We start from the raw sequence: 19,937 nt of genomic DNA, 5'->3' as shown, positions 1-19,937 counted from the left end.
CGCGTCGAGAAGTGGGCGTGGCTTAGCCCTCAACTCTATACAGCGCCATTTTCTCCTCACAGAGACGCTGGCCCCGCCAAAACACTGTTGAACAACCAACAGTATAAAACGAGGGGGGGCACAGTTGTTTAGTGCACTATAGGTTCATAAATGAAGCACTATATATATATATATATATATATATATATATATATATATATGCGTGTGGTTAATGAGTTGTTAGAAGTTTCTGTGTTTTCCCTGTCAGATACTGGAATCTACCCATTATAGCGATGTCGGTGGGTGTTTTAGTACACGTGTGTCGACATGTGTGAGTGCTCTGCCACAAACAGCTATGGGAATCCCTCTGTTGGCATTGCCGACTCCTGATGGTACTTTATTCAGGAGATGAAGTGTCAGCATGTCAGTAGTTGTAAGCTTTTCCAAAGTAAACACTGTATGGGAGACAGTCGTATGTGGGTGACCCTGTCGGCACCAACTGTTATGACTGGGTTTAAATTAACATGATAATGTAAAAAACCTATACCTGTGTGTGTGTGTGTGTGTGTATGTATGTATGTATGTATATATATATATATATATATATATATATATATATATATAAACAAATATGATATAGCGCTGATTAATATCAAGCAGAGTATTTAACATATATAAATGATGTGTATATAAAAATACACTTGAGGTGTGTCCATATAGTTGAATCACTGCAACTTCTTATAGATGCTGCAAATGTGCACTAGATCCTCGTTTTATTAGTAGGACCGCAGCTCCCCTTCCAACAATACGAACTCCTCCGGAGAAGAAATATCTGTCAATGTTCTATTGACAGATATAGATATAGATATATATATATAGATATATATATATATATATATATATGGTACGGTTGCATTGAGCTGTAGCTCGAGCACAGACGTGGTAGTATTTGTGGGGGCGTGATATTAAAATTATGTATATATTTCCCTCAGACCCCTCTGGGTCGCAAGAATGTTATTTTGCCCGGTTACTGTCGACGAATACTATGTCTTATGTCGACCATAATGTTTCCTGGTTAGATCCACAACATTGGCATTCAGTACATGTTCATACACATTCAGAACACATTAATATCACTAGGGACCCTGCTGTTCCTGACAAAATATATATATGTATGATGTATATATAGATATATGTGTGTGTATATGTGTATTTAAATATGTATATTCATATTACGATTTCAAATGAATGCTGAAGTAAAGTTATTCCTTCTCATGTGCTGGTCGCTCTGTTGATAAAGCTCTAGGTCAGCCGTGACGAGATGGTCTCAGATCCTCACGAGGAGTCAGTGTGTTTATTCTTTTCCCGCCGTGGATAGAATAAAGTGAAAGTCAACCCCTGGTTTTCACGGGGCCCTGTCACAAAGGATCGTATACAGGAAGCTAAGTGATATTTTAATTATATGCTTTGATGATATTTGCATTACATACGCATGGGGGAGTGCTTGTATTCAGAAGTGGTCGGTTACCTTGGCATCCGATATAATTACCCTAGAGAGAGAGGGGATATTCCTTAAGTTGGGTCTTATCTAGAACATTGCAGCATGCTGCCGTGCGACTACAAGAAGTATGGGCCTCTTGGGTTCGCGGGCCACATCCATGGCCCTCTCGACTAGGAGGGCGTTGTGGATTCACCAAGGGCATGGTGAGGCTGGCTCCGAGGAATACTGGAGTATCTTCCCTAGGAAGGCGTAATCTGGTTTGGGGATGGCTTTGTTAAGTTGATCTCTGCAGATACCACTGGTAAGTCTACCTTCTTGAGCTATGTCCCTCACAACGGTTGGTGACGCATTTTTTGTAGGATGCAGTCATTTTGACCGGTTGGATACCGTTTTTTCCCCTTCTTTGCATGTAGAGGAAGGTGAAAAGGTAAGAGGTCTGCAGACTTCAAGTTCGCAGAAGCAGATATCGTTCTCTGTTTCTACCACATCCACCGCATGTCGCTGGGTCTATCTTGCTGGAGCCCACACAGGTGGGAACTCGTCTAATACTCTTCAGTCAGTCCTGGAATGGACTTGGACCAGTGAGTTAAGAATAGAGTCCAAAGGGGGACATACTGGAGGTTCCAGATGATACCCCTCACTGATTTTTCAAATAGAACTTACCGATTCTCCTCTGGACGGGGAGGTAGTATGCGACGCCATACAAGATTTGGGTCAGGATCAGGACATTGTCCTGCTGTCCCTGTCACGGGAAAAAAAAAAAAAAAGCTGCTGTTCAAGCTTTTTCGTGCTTCTGAGCCCGGACAGCTCGGTCAGAACAATCCCAAAAAGATTTGTACTTAAGAAGTTGAACTACACGAAGGAATCTCTCAGGGCAGGGATCTCCAACCTCTAAAAGAAGAAAGAGGGTTTAAATGCGGTTTCATCCGCATTAAGCTTACCTGGGTGATGGCAGTATGATGGTTTTCCTTCAATAGTAAGAGCCATTATTATTCTGTACTGGGACGCTCTCCTGACTACAGCGAGGTCTGGAAACAAGTGGTACAAATCGTTGTTTCTCTCTGACAGTCTTCAACACAGAGAATCGCTGTTGATCCTGATGACGCAGATGTTAGAGTTGGGAATAAGATTAAATACTGAACTGTTGAGTGTTTGTTTTTTCCTGTGGAAAGAGATCTGAGGATCCAGAGTCGGATCAGATTTGCAACAGTGTAAACCCATCAATACGTTCCCTTGATGAAGAAGTTGGTTTCGGCCTACGAGGTCATTCGGTGAACAGGTCAAATGCCAGAGTGGTTTTTGCAGGACCAGTTGGACATGTGGTCCGGGTCTCCCCTGCACATGCACCGTAAAATAATCCTATTTTCCAGAACCAGGATATCTCTCCTGTGGTGGCTTCACAGTTTGCACCTCCTAGAGGGACGAAGGTTTGGGATCCAGGATTAGATCCTGGTGTCCATGAATACAAGGCTGGGGAGCAGTCTTTACAGGCGAAGAATTTCCAGGGGAAAAGGTCAAGCCCGGTAGCTTGTCTGCAATAAGCATTCTTGAATTAAGAGCTATTTACAACGGAACATCTTCTTCACGATCTGCCCGTCTTAATTCTGTCAGATGACTTAACAGCAGTGGCGTAAGTAAGCCGCTAGGGCGGAACGAGGCGCAAAGCGGCAATGGCAGAAGCCGCAAAAGTTTTCAGCTGGGCGAAAGGGTATGTAAACGCTCTATTAGCGGTCTTCGTTTCGGGTGTAGACAACGAAGAAATACACTTCCTCAGCAGACACAATCTCCATTCGGGAGAGTGGGGTCTTCATCAAGAAGTTTTCACAGAAGTGGCAAGTCTTTGGGGAATTCCTCAATTAGACATGATGGCGTCTCGCCTCAAAGAGAAACTTCAGGGATATTGTTCCAGGTGAAGGGACACTCAAGCAATAGCAATGGACGCCCTCCTGACACCGTGGGTGTTTTCAGTCGGTCTATGTGTTCCCTCCACTTTCACTCTTTCCGAAGGTGATCAACATAAGAAGAACAAAGGTTCAAGCGATCTTCATTGTTCCGGTCTAGCCAAGGAGGGCTTGGTATCCAGATCTTCAAGACTTAGGGGTATATGCAATTCACGGCGAATCGCGGCAAATTATCGCCGTTTTTTAATTCGACACAATTCGACAGGTGAATTCCGGCAGGTGGCTGCCGGAATTCACCATATTAAATGAAAAACGGATTTGACAGTCCCGCGGGCGAAAAACTGCCGATTTGCCGGATTTTGCCGCGAATTAAAAAAACGGGAAAAACCCGGGAAAAAATGGCGTGGTGTCCCCCCTCCAAAGCATAACCAGCCTCGGGCTCTTCGAGCTGGTCCTGGTTCTAAAAATGCGGGGTAAAAATTGACAGGGGATCCCCCGTATTTTTAAAACCAGCACGGGGCTCTGCACCTGATGCTGGTGCAAAAAATACGGGGGACAAAAAGAGTAGGGGTCCCCCGTATTTTATACACCAGCATCGGGCTCCACTAGCTGGACAGATAATGCCACAGCCGGGGGTCACTTTTATACAGCGCCCTGCGGCCGTGGCATTAAATATCCAACTAGTCACCTCTGGCCGGGGTACCCTGGGGGAGTGGGGACCCCTTCAATCAAGGGGTGGGTCCCCCCCCCCAGCCACCCAAGGGCCAGGGGTGAAGCCCGAGGCTGTGCCCCCCCCCCCCATCCAATGGGCTGCGGATGGGAGGCTGATAGCCTTGAGAAAAATGTCAGAATATTGTTTTTTCCAGTAGTACTACAAGTCCCAGCAAGCCTCCCCCGCAAGCTGGTACTTGGAGAACCACAAGTACCAGCATGCGGGAGAAAAACGGGCCCGCTGGTACCTGTAGTACTACTGGAACAAAAATACCCAAATAAAAACAGGAGACCGACACCGTGACAAGTACAACTTTATTACATACTGCCGACACACACATACTTACCTATGTTGACACGCCGACTGCCACAGTCTCCGACGATCCGAGGTACCTGTGAAAAAAATTAGACTCGCCTCAATCCAGTGTCCGGGAGATAATCCACGTACTTGTTAAAAGAAAAACACGAACACCCGTACCAGCGGACTGAAAGGGGTCCCATGTTTACATATCAGACCCCTTTCCCCGAATGCCGGGACACCACGTGACTCCTGTCACTGAGGTCCCTTCAGCCAATCAGGAAGCGCTACTTCCGTGGCGCTCACCTGATTGGCTGTGCGCGTGTGACCTCAGACAGCGCATCGCAAAGCCTCTCCCATTACTTTCAATGGTGGGAACTTTGCCGTCAGCGGTGGGGTTACCCGCGGTCAGCCGCTGACCGGCGGGTGACCCCATCGCTAGCCGCAAAGTTCCCACCATTGAATATAATGGAGAGGCTTTGCGATGCGCTGTCAGCTCAGACGCGCACAGAGTTAATCAGCAGAGTGCAAGGACGTTGCGCTCGCTGATTGGCTTACGAGACCTTTCAGTGACAGCTGTCACGAGGGGGTCTCTCTGCATTCGTGGAAAGGGGTCCCATGTGTCAACATGGGACCCCTTTCAGTCCGTGTGGTACGGGTGTCCGGTTTGTTTTTTTGACAAGTTCGTGGATTTACCTCTGGACCATGGATGAGGTGAGTGTATTTATCTTTTCTTTTCAGGTACCCCTGGATTCTACTTGGAGAAGAGGACCGATGTCGGCGTTTGAACATAGGTAAGTATGTGTGTGTCGACGTATGAAATAAAGTTTTACTTTCACGGTGTCGGTCTCCTGTTTTTATTTGGGTATTTTTTCCCCAGTAGAACTACAGGTACCAGCGGGCCCGTTTTTCTCCCGCATGCTGGTACTTGTGGTTCTCCAAGTACCAGCTTGCGGGGGAGGCTTGCTGGGACTTGTAGTACTACTGGAAAAAACAATATTCTGACATTTTTCACAAGGCTATCGGCCTCCCATCTGCAGCCCTTGGATGGGGGGGACAGCCTCGGGCTTCACCCCTGGCCCTTGGGTGGCTGGGGGGGGGGGGGGACCCCTTGATTGAAGGGGTCCCCACTCCCCCAGGGTACCCCGGCCAGGGGTGACTAGTTGGATATTTAATGCCACGGCAGCAGGGCGCTGTATAAAAGTGACCCCCAGCTGTGGCATGATCTGTCCCGCTAGTGGAGCCCGATGCTGGTGTATAAAATACGGGGGACCCCTACTCTTTTTGTCCCCCGTATTTTTTGCACCAGCATCAGGCGCAGAGCCCGGTGCTGGTTTTAAAAATACGGGGGAACCACTGTCGATTTTCCCCCCGCATTTTTAGAACCAGGACCAGCTCGAAAAGCCCGAGGCTGGTTATGCTTTGGAGGGGGGACCCCACGCCATTTTTTTCAGGGATTTTACCATTCCATCCAAAAATAAAATAAAAATATTTTTAAAAATATATAAATAATACTTGTGCCTCCAAAAAGACAAACCAAGTACCTAATCCCTTCTAATATAAATAGATATGATATTACCAAGAAAAAAAAACATGTTTTAATTTTTTTTTATTAGTTTCACCCTCCAAAGTGTGGCGGATTGAAAATGACGAATTTACTGTCTAAAAGCACTGTTGTCGAATTTCCAAACTTCCATTGAATAGGCTTTGGTCGAATTGCAGCATGTGTATCATTGCAAAAAAATCGAATTTGTCAAAAGTCGAATTTCAAAAAGTCGAATTTTGAAAGTCCGTTTTTTTGTCGGAAAGTACTGAATTGCATTGTCGATTTTTTTTTTTTTTTGGCGAAAAATTCCTGAAATTCGACAATTTCGGGAATTCGACCGCAATTGCATATACCCCTTGATGTTAATCCAAGAAGGCTCCTACGGAAGACTTTCAGCTGGGTTGTTTTCTCCATTTTTTGCAAGCAGGTGTGGTTGCAGGCCTAAAGTTAGGCTCCATTAAAGTGCAGATTTCAGCCTTATCAATTTTCTTTCAAAATAGAATTGGCCACCCTTCCAGAAGTTCAGACTTTCGTGAAAGGGGTGCTGCACTTCCAACCTCCATTTTTGCCCCAGTGGCACCATGGGACCTTAACGTGGTGTTGCAGTTTCTTATGTCACACCGGTTGGAACCTTTACGAAAGGTTGAGTTAAAATTTCTCACTTGAAAAGTGGTCATGCTCTTGGCCTTGGCATCGGCAAGGCGGGTGTCTGAATTAGCGGCTTTGTCTCACAAGAGCCCTATTTGATCTTCCATGTGGATAGAGAGGAATTGAGAACTTAGCAACAATTTCTGCCGAAAGTGGTTTCTGCGTTTCACATTAACCAACCTATTGTGGTGCCTGTAGCTACTGAAGCTTTGGCTGATTCGAAGTCTCTCAATGTAGTCAGAGCTTTGAATATTTATGTCGCCAGAACGGCTCAGATTGGGGAAACAGAGGCTCTGTTTATCCTGTATGCTCCCAACCAAATTGGGGTTCCTGCTTCTAAGCAGACTGTTACACGCTGGATATGTGTTACGATTCGGCATGCTCATTCTACGGCGGGATTGCCGTTACTGAAGTCGGTGAAGGCCCATTCTACCAGGAAGGTGGGCTCTTCTTGGGCGGATGCCCGAGGAGTATCGGCGGTTTAACTTTGCCGAGCAGCTACTTGGTCGGGTTCAAACACTTTTGCTAAGTTCTACAAGTTTGATACCCTGGCTGATGAGGGTGATACCCTGGCTGATGTTTGCTCAATCGGTGCTGCAGAGTCATCTGCACTCTCCCGCCAGGTCTGGAGCTTTGGTATAAACCCCATGGTCCTTTTGGAGTCCCCAGCATCCTCTAGGACGTATGAGAAAATAGGATTTTAATACCTACCGGTATATCTTTTCTCTTAGTCCGTAGAGGATGCTGGGCGCCCGTCCCAGTGCGTACTGTATCTGCAGCTATTGGTGGTTACACTCAGGTGGTGTTTCTTTTCAGTCAAGTCTGTTGCTGAAGTTATTCATGCCATGGCATGCGGTATGCTATTATTGGTCGTGTTTACACACAGGTTGTGTTACATTTTTGGTCAGCATATTGCTGTATATTTTTCATGCCGTCGGCTGGTGTTCTTTTGAATGCCACGTTCTGCGGCATGTTCGAGGTGTGAGCTGGTATGACACTCACCGTGTTTAAACAATAAATTCTTTCCTCGAAATGTCCGTCTCCCTGGGCACAGTTCTCTAACTGGAGTCTGGAGGAGGGGCATAGATGTAGGAGCCAGTTCACACCCATTCAAAGTCTTATAGTGTGCCCATGTCTCCTGCAGATCCCATCTATACCCCCCATGGTCCTTTTGAAGTCCTCAGCATCCTCTACGGACTAAGAGAAAAGGATTTACCGGTAGGTATTAAAATCCTATTTTTTTTTATGCACTAGAAGTAACACTACCATACTAGAGATTGTCCTCTAACCTTCAAAGCTTTATGAAGTTCATAGTCCTCTAGTCCAGTTATATCCTCACAAAATATTTCCTTTTGCCTCTTCACTATATGCCATCTGTGCACTTCTTCTCTGTACTATTATTATTCACTGGTGGTAGCCCAAAAGCGACACCTTGCTTCTTTATATCTAAATGGATGCATAAATAAACTTGTATTGAAGAACCACATATCCTGCTGATAGCAATAAAAATGGAGTTGTGTTTATGCAAATTTATTTTATGGGTTTTGTATCATGATTTAATTTACTATGTAACATACAGTGGTTTGTCTACTTTAACAGCCTGAAAAGTTAAAGAAAGAGAAGCGGACGACTACTACTGTCCCATCATGTGCTCTGGGTTCCTCACTGCGGAGGTCCGAGTCACCAGCCTCCCTGTCCAAGAGGTCATCTTCTCCAGCAACACCAAAGTATGAATCTTTAATGTAATATTCATGTCTGCTCTGTTGCGTTCACTGACTAAATTATACATTATCCAACCTTTCTGTTGCGACCTGTATGAAAAGCCCGGTATTTTACGATAGTAATGGAGACAAAGAAACATAGACATCAATATAAAATATCTCCAACCTTTATAGAGCAACATTTAATAGAACAGATTTTGATACAATATGAAGGGAAAAAACAAACTTTATTCTGGCTGGTAATAGTCTTTTTGTGTACCATGGTAGCCCCTGTCATCGCTGGAGATATCTGTATTTTGATTGTATCTATAATAAAAACTAATATATACAGTATATAGGTGTGCGTGTGTGTATATGTGTGTATATATCTGTGTATGTATAGATATGTATGTGTGTGTGTGTGTATGTGTATATATATATATATATATATATATATATATATATATATTCATATTCTATAGATAAGTAATTTATTACTGGCAAGTGAACTGCACTCAGCGGTCTCATGATATTTCAAACAGCCGACTTCATTGCAACATTTTGCGGATATTTGTGCTTCTTGAAAAAGGGTGATTAACCCAAAACTATGCAGTGAAGTCGGCTTTTTCAATTATTATAAGTGAGTGCAGTGTAATGTGGCGGATGCCGAGGGAACGTTACCTGCCTCACTGCATTATTGCAACTGTGAAGTTTGGTGGAGGGTTTGGGCTAGGCCCCTTATCTCCATTGAAGGGCAATCCTAATGCTTCAGCACACCAAGACATTTTGGACAATGCTATGCTTCCAAATTTGTGGAAACAGTTTGGGGAAGGCCCTTTTCTATTACAACGTGACCCAGTGCACAAAGCAAGGACTATAAAGACATTGGGGCTAAGCTGCAGTGATCGCCGTCTGAATCCTTTTGTGGAGTGCGCACGTGCAGCGGCCGCACTGCGTGTGCGCACCCCGGGAGCCCAGTGAGATGCTTAAAGCAGGCAGTGGCGGGAGGGGGTGTGCCAATGACATTAGAACGCCGTTGGCGGGACGTGGGTCCGGACAGCGGAGGCGTGTCCGAACCGTTGGGGAGGAGGGGCAGGCCGCAGCAACTCGGGACACGGAGATGCACTGGCATGGAGCTACTCGCCAGGTGCAAAAGCATCGCAGCCGTGCGTTGCTTTGGCACCTGTGCGGGGGGGGGGATAGCATCTGACATGCGGGGCAGAGTTGCCCTGTGTTGGACGTTCCCCCGCATGTCAGAGTAAATGATCGTAGATATGCCATATTTAGCACATCTACGATCAGATCTGAATTACCCCCATAGTTTTCATATGATTTCGATGTGGAAGAACTTGACTGGCCTGCACAGAGCCCTGACCTCAACCCCATTGAGTACCTTTGGGATGAACTGGAATGGAGATTGCGAGCCAGGCCTGCTCATCCAACAAATTCCCACAGAAACACTCCAAAATCTCGTGGAAAGCCTTCCACTAAGAGTGGAAGCTGTTTTAGCTACAAAAAGGGGACCAATTCCATATTAAAGTATATGTATTTGAATACAATGTCATTACAGTCACTGTTGGTGTTATGATCAGGCTTCCGAATACTTTTGTCAATATAGTGTGTATGTACTGTATATATGTGTGTGTGTATATATGTGTGCGTGTGTGTGTGTGTAATTAGAAAAAAAAACAACAATTTTATATATATATATATATATATATAATTTCACATATACTCACACGCTTGTAGACTCTGCACTCCCAAAGAAATAGTGTGCTTGGTCTGGTGCCCTCACAACTGCACGGCGGCAGTACACATACCACATCCACAAGCGCGGCACACTGGACACGATTACAGCACCACGATTTACATAAACGGCGCTGAGCAACCCGGAAGTTGGGCTCAGCGCTGGGGAGGATGTGTGCACGTGAGTGGTGGTGGGTATTTAGGTAAGGCAGGGTTTAATCCATTTTTAGTATCCTGACGAAAAACTATAATGTAATTGCTCCGGTGCCCTCTGGAAAGCATTTGCATAGGATAAGTCTGACAAGCAGCGGCACTCAGAGACGATATAGGATGATAATAGCAAAAAAGTGCATGTAATCTACCCTATCAATGATAGATATATATTTAGATATATTTATTCTGTTCTTGATTTTATACATGTTGTATGTGCATGTTGTTTAGACCGTGTGCCAGATCTCATAAATACTGTATGTATGTTTACACTTTTAGATCACTTTCAAAGTCTTACAAGCAGTACCCATCATCCCCTGTCAAAATTCGATCTAGTCCAATTGGCAGCCAAGATACACTTAAAAAGAAGAGTGAGAAACAACAAACACATTCTAAAACAGAAGAACATCCTGGGGAACCTAAAGCCGAACCTTCTAAACCAGACAGAAGTCCCTCCACTGCTGAGAAAAAAGAGTCAAATGATAGTAAGTCATAAGGGAAAACAATTCTCAGCGACTTGCAAAGTGATCCTTAAAGTTTTCTGTCACCTGTACAAATGGGAAGCAGTCACTTCGTGGGCTGAACCAAAGTCTTTTAAGCCACTACATATTGTCTGCTACAATAATGAGTAGGTTACAGTCACACTTTTATAAAATAGAAATTGCTTTGGAAAAAAATTATGCGGTCGTAACACAGCTGCTATCGATGTATGAGTGCAGCATACTGTACAGTTGTAATCTGCTGTGTCTGTAATCCTGTCTGACTTTTTATGTTTTTAAATTGGTGATTGAATTATCTGGCTCGAAGGCCACCAATATAATCATGGTACAAAACCTCCAAAGATAGGAATCATACCAGGTTTTAATTATTCATTAATGAAACCACAAGATATCCCTAATATGCGGTTTCTTGGGTATGGGAATAGGTGCTGAAACAGGGGCAGATAGGGGGCAGCTTGCCTCCCCCAAATATTTGAGAGGCACCAGTGAAAGTACTGGGTCATGGGGCATAGTGCGGCCATTATCTGCTGTTAATACGGAACTGTCAGGATGGAGATAATACCCTTTCCAGCTGCTCCACCTCCTTCCTCCCCATAGCCCTTCTACACCTGCTCCAGGGCCCTAAATCCGCCTGCACCCAGCACCAACCCCTTCAGTTTGTGGCTAGTTACAGTGGGCTGGCCCCTTCTCTGGGACAAGCCGTGTCCTCCTCACCTCCCGCTTTACATGTTTCTCACCCCTTCCCCCTCAGCTCCCCTTCCCCCTCTCACCCCTTCCCCCTGATAGCTTGTGTTAAAAGGTAGAAAACTGACTATTTACTAATACCTTCAAGCCGTAATGGCCGCTAAACCACGTGCACGTGCTACGCACTCCGTACGCTATTTGCGTACAAAGACCTCGCACGTGGTACGCAAGTTACGTACACACGCTGCGCTGAGTGTACGGAATACACACAGCGAGCGTACACACAGATAATAACCTTTCTCTAACGTCCTAGTGGATGCTGGGGACTCCGTCAGGACCATGGGGATTAGCGGCTCCGCAGGAGACAGGGCACAAAAATAAAGCTTTAGGATCAGGTGGTGTGCACTGGCTCCTCCCCCTATGACCCTCCTCCAAGCCTCAGTTAGGTTTTTGTGCCCGTCCGAGCAGGGTGCAATCTAGGTGGCTCTCCTAAAGAGCTGCTTAGAAAAAGTTTTTAGGTTTTTTATTTTCAGTGAGTCCTGCTGGCAACAGGCTCACTGCATCGAGGGACTTAGGGGAGAGAAGTGAACTCACCTGCGTGCAGGATGGATTGGCTTCTTAGGCTACTGGACACCATTAGCTCCAGAGGGATCGAACACAGGCCCAGCCATGGAGTCCGGTCCCGGAGCCGCGCCGCCGACCCCCCTTGCAGATGCCGAAGATTGAAGAGGTCCAGAAACAGGCGGCAGAAGACTTTTCAGTCTTCATGAGGTAGCGCACAGCACTGCAGCTGTGCGCCATTGTTGTCAGCACACTTCACACAGCGGTCACTGAGGGTGCAGGGCGCTGGGGGGGGGCGCCCTGGGCAGCAATGTATAATACCTTTTTTATGGCTAAAAATACATCACATATAGCCCTTGAGGCTATATGGATGTATTTAACCCCTGCCAGATCTCACAAACTCCGGGAGAAGAGCCCGCCGAAATAGGGGGCGGGGCTTATTCTCCTCAGCACACAGCGCCATTTTCCTGCTCAGCTCCGCTGTGAGGAAGGCTCCCAGGACTCTCCCCTGCACTGCACTACAGAAACAGGGTAAAACAGAGAGGGGGGGCACTTTTTTGGCGATATTACTATATTTAAGCTGCTATAAGGATACAACACTTATATAGGGTTGTTCCCATATATATTATAGCGCTTGGGTGTGTGCTGGCAAACTCTCCCTCTGTCTCCCCAAAGGGCTAGTGGGGTCCTGTCTTCAATAGAGCATTCCCTGTGTGTCTGCTGTGTGTCGGTACGCGTGTGTCGACATGTATGAGGACGATGTTGGTGTGGAGGCAGAGCAATTGCCGGTAATGGTGATGTCACCCCCCAGGGAGTCGACACCGGAATGGATGGCTTTGTTTATGGAATTACGTGATAATGTCAGCACATTACAAAAATCAGTTGACGACATGAGACGGCCGGCAAACCAGTTAGTACCTGCCCAGGCGTCTCAGACACCGTCAGGGGCTGTAAAACGCCCTTTACCTCAGTCGGTCGACACAGACCCAGACACGGACACTGAATCTAGTGTCGACGGTGAAGAAACAAACGTATTTTCCAGTAGGGCCACACGTTATATGATCACGGCAATGAAGGAGACTTTACATATCTCTGATACTGCAAGTACCACAAAAAGGGGTATTATGTGGGGTGTGAAAAAACTACCTGTAGTTTTTCCTGAATCAGAGGAATTAAATGATGTATGTGATGAAGCGTGGGTTAACCCAGATAGAAAAGTGCTAATTTCAAAAAAGTTATTGGCATTATACCCTTTCCCGCCAGAGGTTAGGGCGCGCTGGGAAACACCCCCTAGGGTGGATAAGGCGCTCACACGCTTATCAAAACAAGTGGCGTTACCGTCTCCTGATACGGCCGCCCTCAAGGATCCAGCTGATAGGAGGCTGGAAACTACCTTAAAAAGTATATACACACATACTGGTGTTATACTGCGACCAGCCATCGCCTCAGCCTGGATGTGCAGTGCTGGGGTGGTCTGGTCGGATTCCCTGACTGAAAATATTGATACCCTGGATAGGGACAGTATTTTATTGACTTTAGAGCAATTAAAGGATGCTTTTCTTTATATGCGAGATGCTCAGAGGGATATTTGCACTCTGGCATCGAGAGTAAGTGCGATGTCCATATCTGCCAGAAGAAGTTTATGGACGCGACAGTGGTCAGGTGATGCGGATTCCAAACGGCATATGGAAGTATTGCCGTATAAAGGGGAGGAATTATTTGGCGTCGGTCTATCGGATCTGGTGGCCACGGCAACTGCCGGAAAATCCACCTTTTTACCTCAGACCCCCTCCCAACAGAAAAAGACACCGTCTTTTCAGCCGCAGTCCTTTCGGTCCTATAAGAACAAGCGGGCAAAAGGACAGTCATATCTGCCCCGAGGCAGAGGAAAGGGTAAGAGAGGGCAGCAAGCAGCTCCTTCCCAGGAACAGAAGCCCGCCCCGGGTTCTGCAAAGCCCTCAGCATGACGCTGGGGATTTACAAGCGGACTCAGGAGCGGTGGGGGGGTCGACTCAAGAATTTCAGCGCGCAGTGGGCTTGCTCACAGGTGGACCCCTGGATCCTGCAGGTAGTATCTCAGGGTTACAGGTTGGAATTCGAGAAGTCTCCCCCTCGCCGGTTCCTAAAGTCTGCTTTGCCAACGTCTCCCTCAGACAGGGCGACGGTATTGGAAGCCATTCACAAGCTGTTTTCTCAGCAGGTGATAGTCAAGGTACCCCTCCTACAACAGGAAAAGGGGTATTACTCCACACTATTTGTGGTACCGAAGCCGGACGGCTCGGTAAGACCTATTCTAAATCTGAAATCTTTGAACCTGTACATACAAAAATTCAAGTTCAAGATGGAGTCACTCAGAGCAGTGATAGCGAATCTGGAAGAAGGGGACTTCATGGTGTCCCTGGACATAAAAGATGCTTATCTGCATGTCCCAATTTGCCCTTCACATCAAGGGTACCTCAGGTTCGTGGTGCAAAACTGTCATTATCAGTTTCAGACGCTGCCGTTTGGATTGTCCACGGCACCTCGGGTCTTTACCAAGGTAATGGCCGAAATGATGATTCTTCTGCGAAGAAGAGGCGTATTAATTATCCCTTACTTGGACGATCTCCTGATAAGGGCAAGGTCCAGAGAACAGCTGGAGGACGGAGTAGCACTAACCCAAGTAGTGCTGCAACAACACGGGTGGATTCTGAATTTTCCAAAATCTCAGTTGACCCCGACAACACGTCTGCTGTTCCTGGGAATGATTCTGGACACGGTTCAGAAAAAGGTGTTTCTTCCGGAGGAGAAAGCCAAGGAGTTATCCGAACTTGTCAGGAACCTCCTAAAACCAGGAAAAGTGTCTGTGCATCAATGCACAAGAGTCCTGGGAAAGATGGTGGCTTCTTACGAAGCGATTCCATTCGGCAGATTCCACGCACGAACTTTTCAGTGGGATCTGCTGGACAAATGGTCCGGATCGCATCTGCAGATGCATCAGCGGATAACCTTATCGCCACGGACAAGGGTGTCTCTTCTGTGGTGGTTGCAGAGTGCTCATCTGTTAGAGGGCCGCAGATTCTGCATACAGGACTGGGTCCTGGTGACCACGGATGCCAGTCTGAGAGGCTGGGGAGCGGTCACACAGGGAAGAAACTTCCAGGGAGTATGGTCAAACCTGGAGATATCTCTTCACATAAATATACTGGAGCTAAGAGCGATTTACAATGCTCTAAGCCTGGCAAAACCCCTGCTTCAGGGTCAGCCGGTGTTGATCCAGTCGGACAACATCACGGCAGTCGCCCACGTAAACAGACAGGGCGGCACAAGAAGCAGGAGAGCAATGGCAGAAGCTGCAAGGATTCTTCGCTGGGCGGAAGATCATGTGATAGCACTGTCAGCAGTGTTCATTCCGGGAGTGGACAACTGGGAAGCAGACTTCCTCAGCAGACACGATCTACACCCGGGAGAGTGGGGACTTCATCCAGAAGTCTTCCACATGATTGTGAACCGTTGGGAAAAACCAAAGGTGGACATGATGGCGTCTCGCCTCAACAAAAAACTGGACAGGTATTGCGCCAGGTCAAGAGACCCTCAGGCAATAGCTGTGGACGCTCTGGTAACGCCGTGGGTGTTCCAGTCAGTGTATGTGTTTCCTCCTCTGCCTCTCATACCAAAAGTACTGAGAATCATACGGCAAAGGGGAGTAAGAACGATACTCGTGGCTCCGGATTGGCCAAGAAGAACTTGGTACCCGGAACTTCAGGAGATGCTCACGGAAGATCCGTGGCCTCTACCTCTAAGACGGGACCTGCTTCAGCAGGGACCGTGTCTATTCCAAGACTTACCGCGGCTGCGTTTGACGGCATGGCGGTTGAACGCCAAATTCTAAGGGAAAAAGGCATTCCGGAAGAGGTCATTCCTACACTGGTAAAAGCCAGGAAGGAGGTGACTGCACAACATTATCACCGCATTTGGAGAAAATATGTTGCGTGGTGTGAGGCCAGGAAGGCCCCCACGGAGGAATTTCAATTGGGTCGATTCCTACATTTCCTGCAAAAAGGATTGTCTATGGGCCTCAAGTTGGGGTCCATTAAGGTTCAAATTTCGGCCCTGTCGAATTTCTTCCAAAAAGAATTGGCTTCAGTTCCTGAAGTCCAGACTTTTGTAAAAGGAGTACTACATATACAGCCCCCGGTTGTGCCCCCAGTGGCTCCGTGGGACCTTAATGTAGTTTTGGATTTTCTCAAATCCCATTGGTTTGAGCCACTCAAATCGGCGGATTTGAAATATCTTACATGGAAGGTAACCATGCTACTGGCCCTGGCTTCAGCCAGGAGAGTGTCAGAATTGGCGGCTTTATCGTATAAAAGCCCATATCTGATTTTCCATTCAGACAGGGCAGAACTGCGGACGCGTCCGCATTTTCTGCCTAAGGTGGTGTCAGCGTTTCACCTGAACCAGCCTATTGTAGTGCCTGCGGCTACTAGCGATTTGGAGGATTCCAAGTTGCTGGACGTTGTCAGGGCATTGAAAATATATATTTCAAGGACGGCTGGAGTCAGAAAATCTGACTCGCTGTTTATACTGTATGCACCCAACAAGCTGGGTGCTCCTGCTTCTAAGCAGACGATTGCTCGTTGGATTTGTAGCACAATTCAACTTGCACATTCTGTGGCAGGCCTGCCACAGCCTAAATCTGTCAAGGCCCATTCCACAAGGAAGGTGGGCTCATCCTGGGCGGCTGCCCGAGGGGTCTCGGCATTACAACTCTGCCGAGCAGCTATGTGGTCGGGGGAGAACACGTTTGTAAAATTCTACAAATTTGATACCCTGGCTAAAGAGGACCTGGAGTTCTCTCATTCGGTGCTGCAGAGTCATCCGCACTCTCCCGCCCGTTTGGGAGCTTTGGTATAATCCCCATGGTCCTGACGGAGTCCCCAGCATCCACTAGGACGTTAGAGAAAATAAGATTTTACTTACCGATAAATCTATTTCTCGTAGTCCGTAGTGGATGCTGGGCGCCCATCCCAAGTGCGGATTGTCTGCAATACTTGTACATAGTTATTGTTACAAAATAATCGGGTTGTTCTTGTTGTGAGCCGTCTGTTCAGAGGCTCCTACGTTGTCATACTGTTAACTGGGTTCAGATCACAAGTTGTATGGTGTGATTGGTGTGGCTGGTATGAGTCTTACCCGGGATTCAATATCCTTCCTTATTGTGTACGCTCGTCCGGGCACAGTATCCTAACTGAGGCTTGGAGGAGGGTCATAGGGGGAGGAGCCAGTGCACACCACCTGATCCTAAAGCTTTATTTTTGTGCCCTGTCTCCTGCGGAGCCGCTAATCCCCATGGTCCTGACGGAGTCCCCAGCATCCACTACGGACTACGAGAAATAGATTTATCGGTAAGTAAAATCTTATTTTTAAACCTTAAACACAGAGTTTGATTATACTGTAATTCTTAGTATTGAGATACTGTAATGATATACCACTGGTTAACCTGGATATTTGAGCAAGCTGTTTGAGTGATTGAGATACTCAGAAACCCTTTGTACTAGCTAGAGAAACACAGACACCTTGCTGAGGTTCCAACACCTTTACTAACGAGATTTAGCTATGTAAAAAGAAAAAATACAGTTAACAGCTTATACACTACAGCACTAACATAAAACACCTAAACAGAATACTAGACATAAATATACAATAGCGTCTTAATCCTAAACAATAACAGTGAGAGAGAGAGAGTATGGCAAATACAGACAGAGAATAAGATGGTCACAGAGAAACTTACACACGTGGGAATGAATCGCCTGCGCTATCTGGAAATCCAGCTCTCAGTTAATCAATGATGAAAACCTTGTGGAGAGAAGTGAGCGAGCTGGCCCAGGCTGGCTGCCTTATATACACAACATACAGTACACTACAAAGGGCCCTACAATCTTATTGTTCATTGGACACAGGAATGCCTCTCTGCACTGTAACAAAAGGTCATAGGTGGATTTGAACAGGTGGGCTGCGACTATTTCAAACTGCTCAAGTGGGAGGAATCCTCAGGACTCACACCACATGTGTAATAAAACAGCAAATACTTTTAAAGTCCATAAACTACTTTTACATATAACTATACTCTGGAGCGACCGATCTCTTCCTAACCAACACCGGAATGTTTCTAATAAAATACTCTTCGGTTAGGTACTAAACACCACCGCTCAGACCCTGTCTGACCCTTCGTATCATGCAAAGAGGAATTCCCAAGTCCCTGAACCATTTACACTAAACGTACTCACAGGCATTATTAAGGGGACTATTACCTATAAAACACGCTATTTGGGTTAACTATGTGGCGATCGAGTCGCCCGCCGGACGCTCACAAACTCTACCGTAAATGCGCATACCACGCGCCAATGCGCACGGCCGTAGAAGCTCCAATACGCAACTGCGAATATGCGCACGCACGGGAGAGCGTGTGCACGCGCAGCGGGCATGTGTATGGGGTTAGTGCAAGGCATTGTGGATCACGATATTTTTCGACTTTGACACCCCTCAGCTCCCCTTTGTCCTCTCACCTCTTCCCCCCCAGCTCCCTTTTGGCATCCTCTGACGCCCCCCCCCCCCCCCGTCCCGATACTCCCCCCCCCCCCCCCCCCCCCCCCCCCCCTGAAAGTATACCCTGAAAGTATGCCCTGAAAGTATTGCAGGGGTTCCGCGGTAGATATCAAAGATATCTGCTACGCTCTCTTTGATTCCCATTGTAATAGTGATGGCGTTAGCCGATTGGCTACGGGCTGCATATTGCACAATGTACTGGGAGGGGGATTGTCCGAATCTTTCCCCGGTAACAGCCACTAGCAGATGCGCTGTCTAATGGCAACGCATGTGCAGTAGGTTCGTAGCATAATTAAAGTGATCCCTGATGCAATCACTTTAAGTCAGTTTACACATTGCTGGGATGGGCTCCTATCAGAGCGCCTGACACTGGATGTGAATTTTAATGCAACTTGACTGAAATTAATTTCTTATTGCTCGAATAGCAGTGATAAATTATATTTATCGAGTCTAAACGTCAATAAACCATAAATGATCCACTTAATGCTGTTCTTTACATAAAAGTTTGCGTATGTGTTTAGGTAATAATAAATTTGTCTGTTTCTTTTATGTTTATGGTACAATTGCCAACTGACCCCAATTCAGATTTGTGATTTTAAATATGCAAATGAGTGTTAGATTTTTTTTCGTTAATGTTTTGAATATTTTCTTTCATCTACAAACACTACCATATTTAAGCTCAAACACATTTTAAAGAAAATGATTTCTGTGCAAACTGACTCATATAGGGCTTTGTTTATGAAGAGGCGAACTTTGTAAGCTGCCGCTTCCAGGTAAAAATTTGAAAGCAGCAATCACATTCAGTGTAACGCACGCAGTGGTGCAAGTAGAAAAAATGTCTTACGGGTACTGTGTGCGCGCGCCGAAGCCGCGCGCGCAAAAAAATGGGTGTGGCCAAATGCCACATGGGGCGTGGCCAATGAAAATGAGGGCGTGATACACATATGGGGGAGGGGCAGATACACGTATGACCCCAATAGTGCCAGATACACGTTGCCCCACAGTGCCAGATATACATTGCCCCACAGTGCCAGATATACATTGCCCCACAGTGCCAGATATACATTGCCCCACAGTGCCAGATATACATTGCCCCACAGTGCCAGATACACATTGACTAACAGTGCCAGATACAGAAATGCCCCCAGAGTGCCAGATATACATTGCCTCGCAGTGTCAGATACACGTTGCCCCACAGTGCCAGATATACATTGCCCCACAGTGCTAGATACACAAATGCCCCCACTGTGTCAGATATACATTGCCCCCCGTGCCAGATACAGAAATGCCCCTACAGTGCCAGATATGCCCCCAGTGCCAGATATCCCCCAGTGCCAGGTATACATGCCCCCCCAGTGCCAGGT

General features: G+C 46.6%; 1 protein-coding gene across 8 annotated transcripts in view; it reads left to right on the top strand.

Annotated features, from left to right (window-relative positions):
* The window catches only part of MAP7D2 (MAP7 domain containing 2), a 295,213-nt gene that overhangs the window by 250,137 nt on the left and 25,139 nt on the right, over positions 1-19,937 (top strand). For all 8 annotated transcript variants that reach the window (XM_063955748.1, XM_063955751.1, XM_063955754.1 and 5 more), the window contains 2 exons: positions 8,184-8,311; positions 10,520-10,725. In XM_063955748.1, the coding sequence (XP_063811818.1) occupies positions 8,184-8,311; positions 10,520-10,725 (334 nt within the window). The remainder of the gene's footprint in view (positions 1-8,183; positions 8,312-10,519; positions 10,726-19,937) is intronic.

The sequence above is a fragment of the Pseudophryne corroboree genome, chromosome 2 (genome assembly GCF_028390025.1).
Source record: "Pseudophryne corroboree isolate aPseCor3 chromosome 2, aPseCor3.hap2, whole genome shotgun sequence".
Lineage (NCBI taxonomy): Eukaryota > Metazoa > Chordata > Amphibia > Anura > Myobatrachidae > Pseudophryne > Pseudophryne corroboree.
Note: the sequence above shows the minus strand (reverse complement) of the source record. Positions and strands in the feature narration are given on the sequence as shown.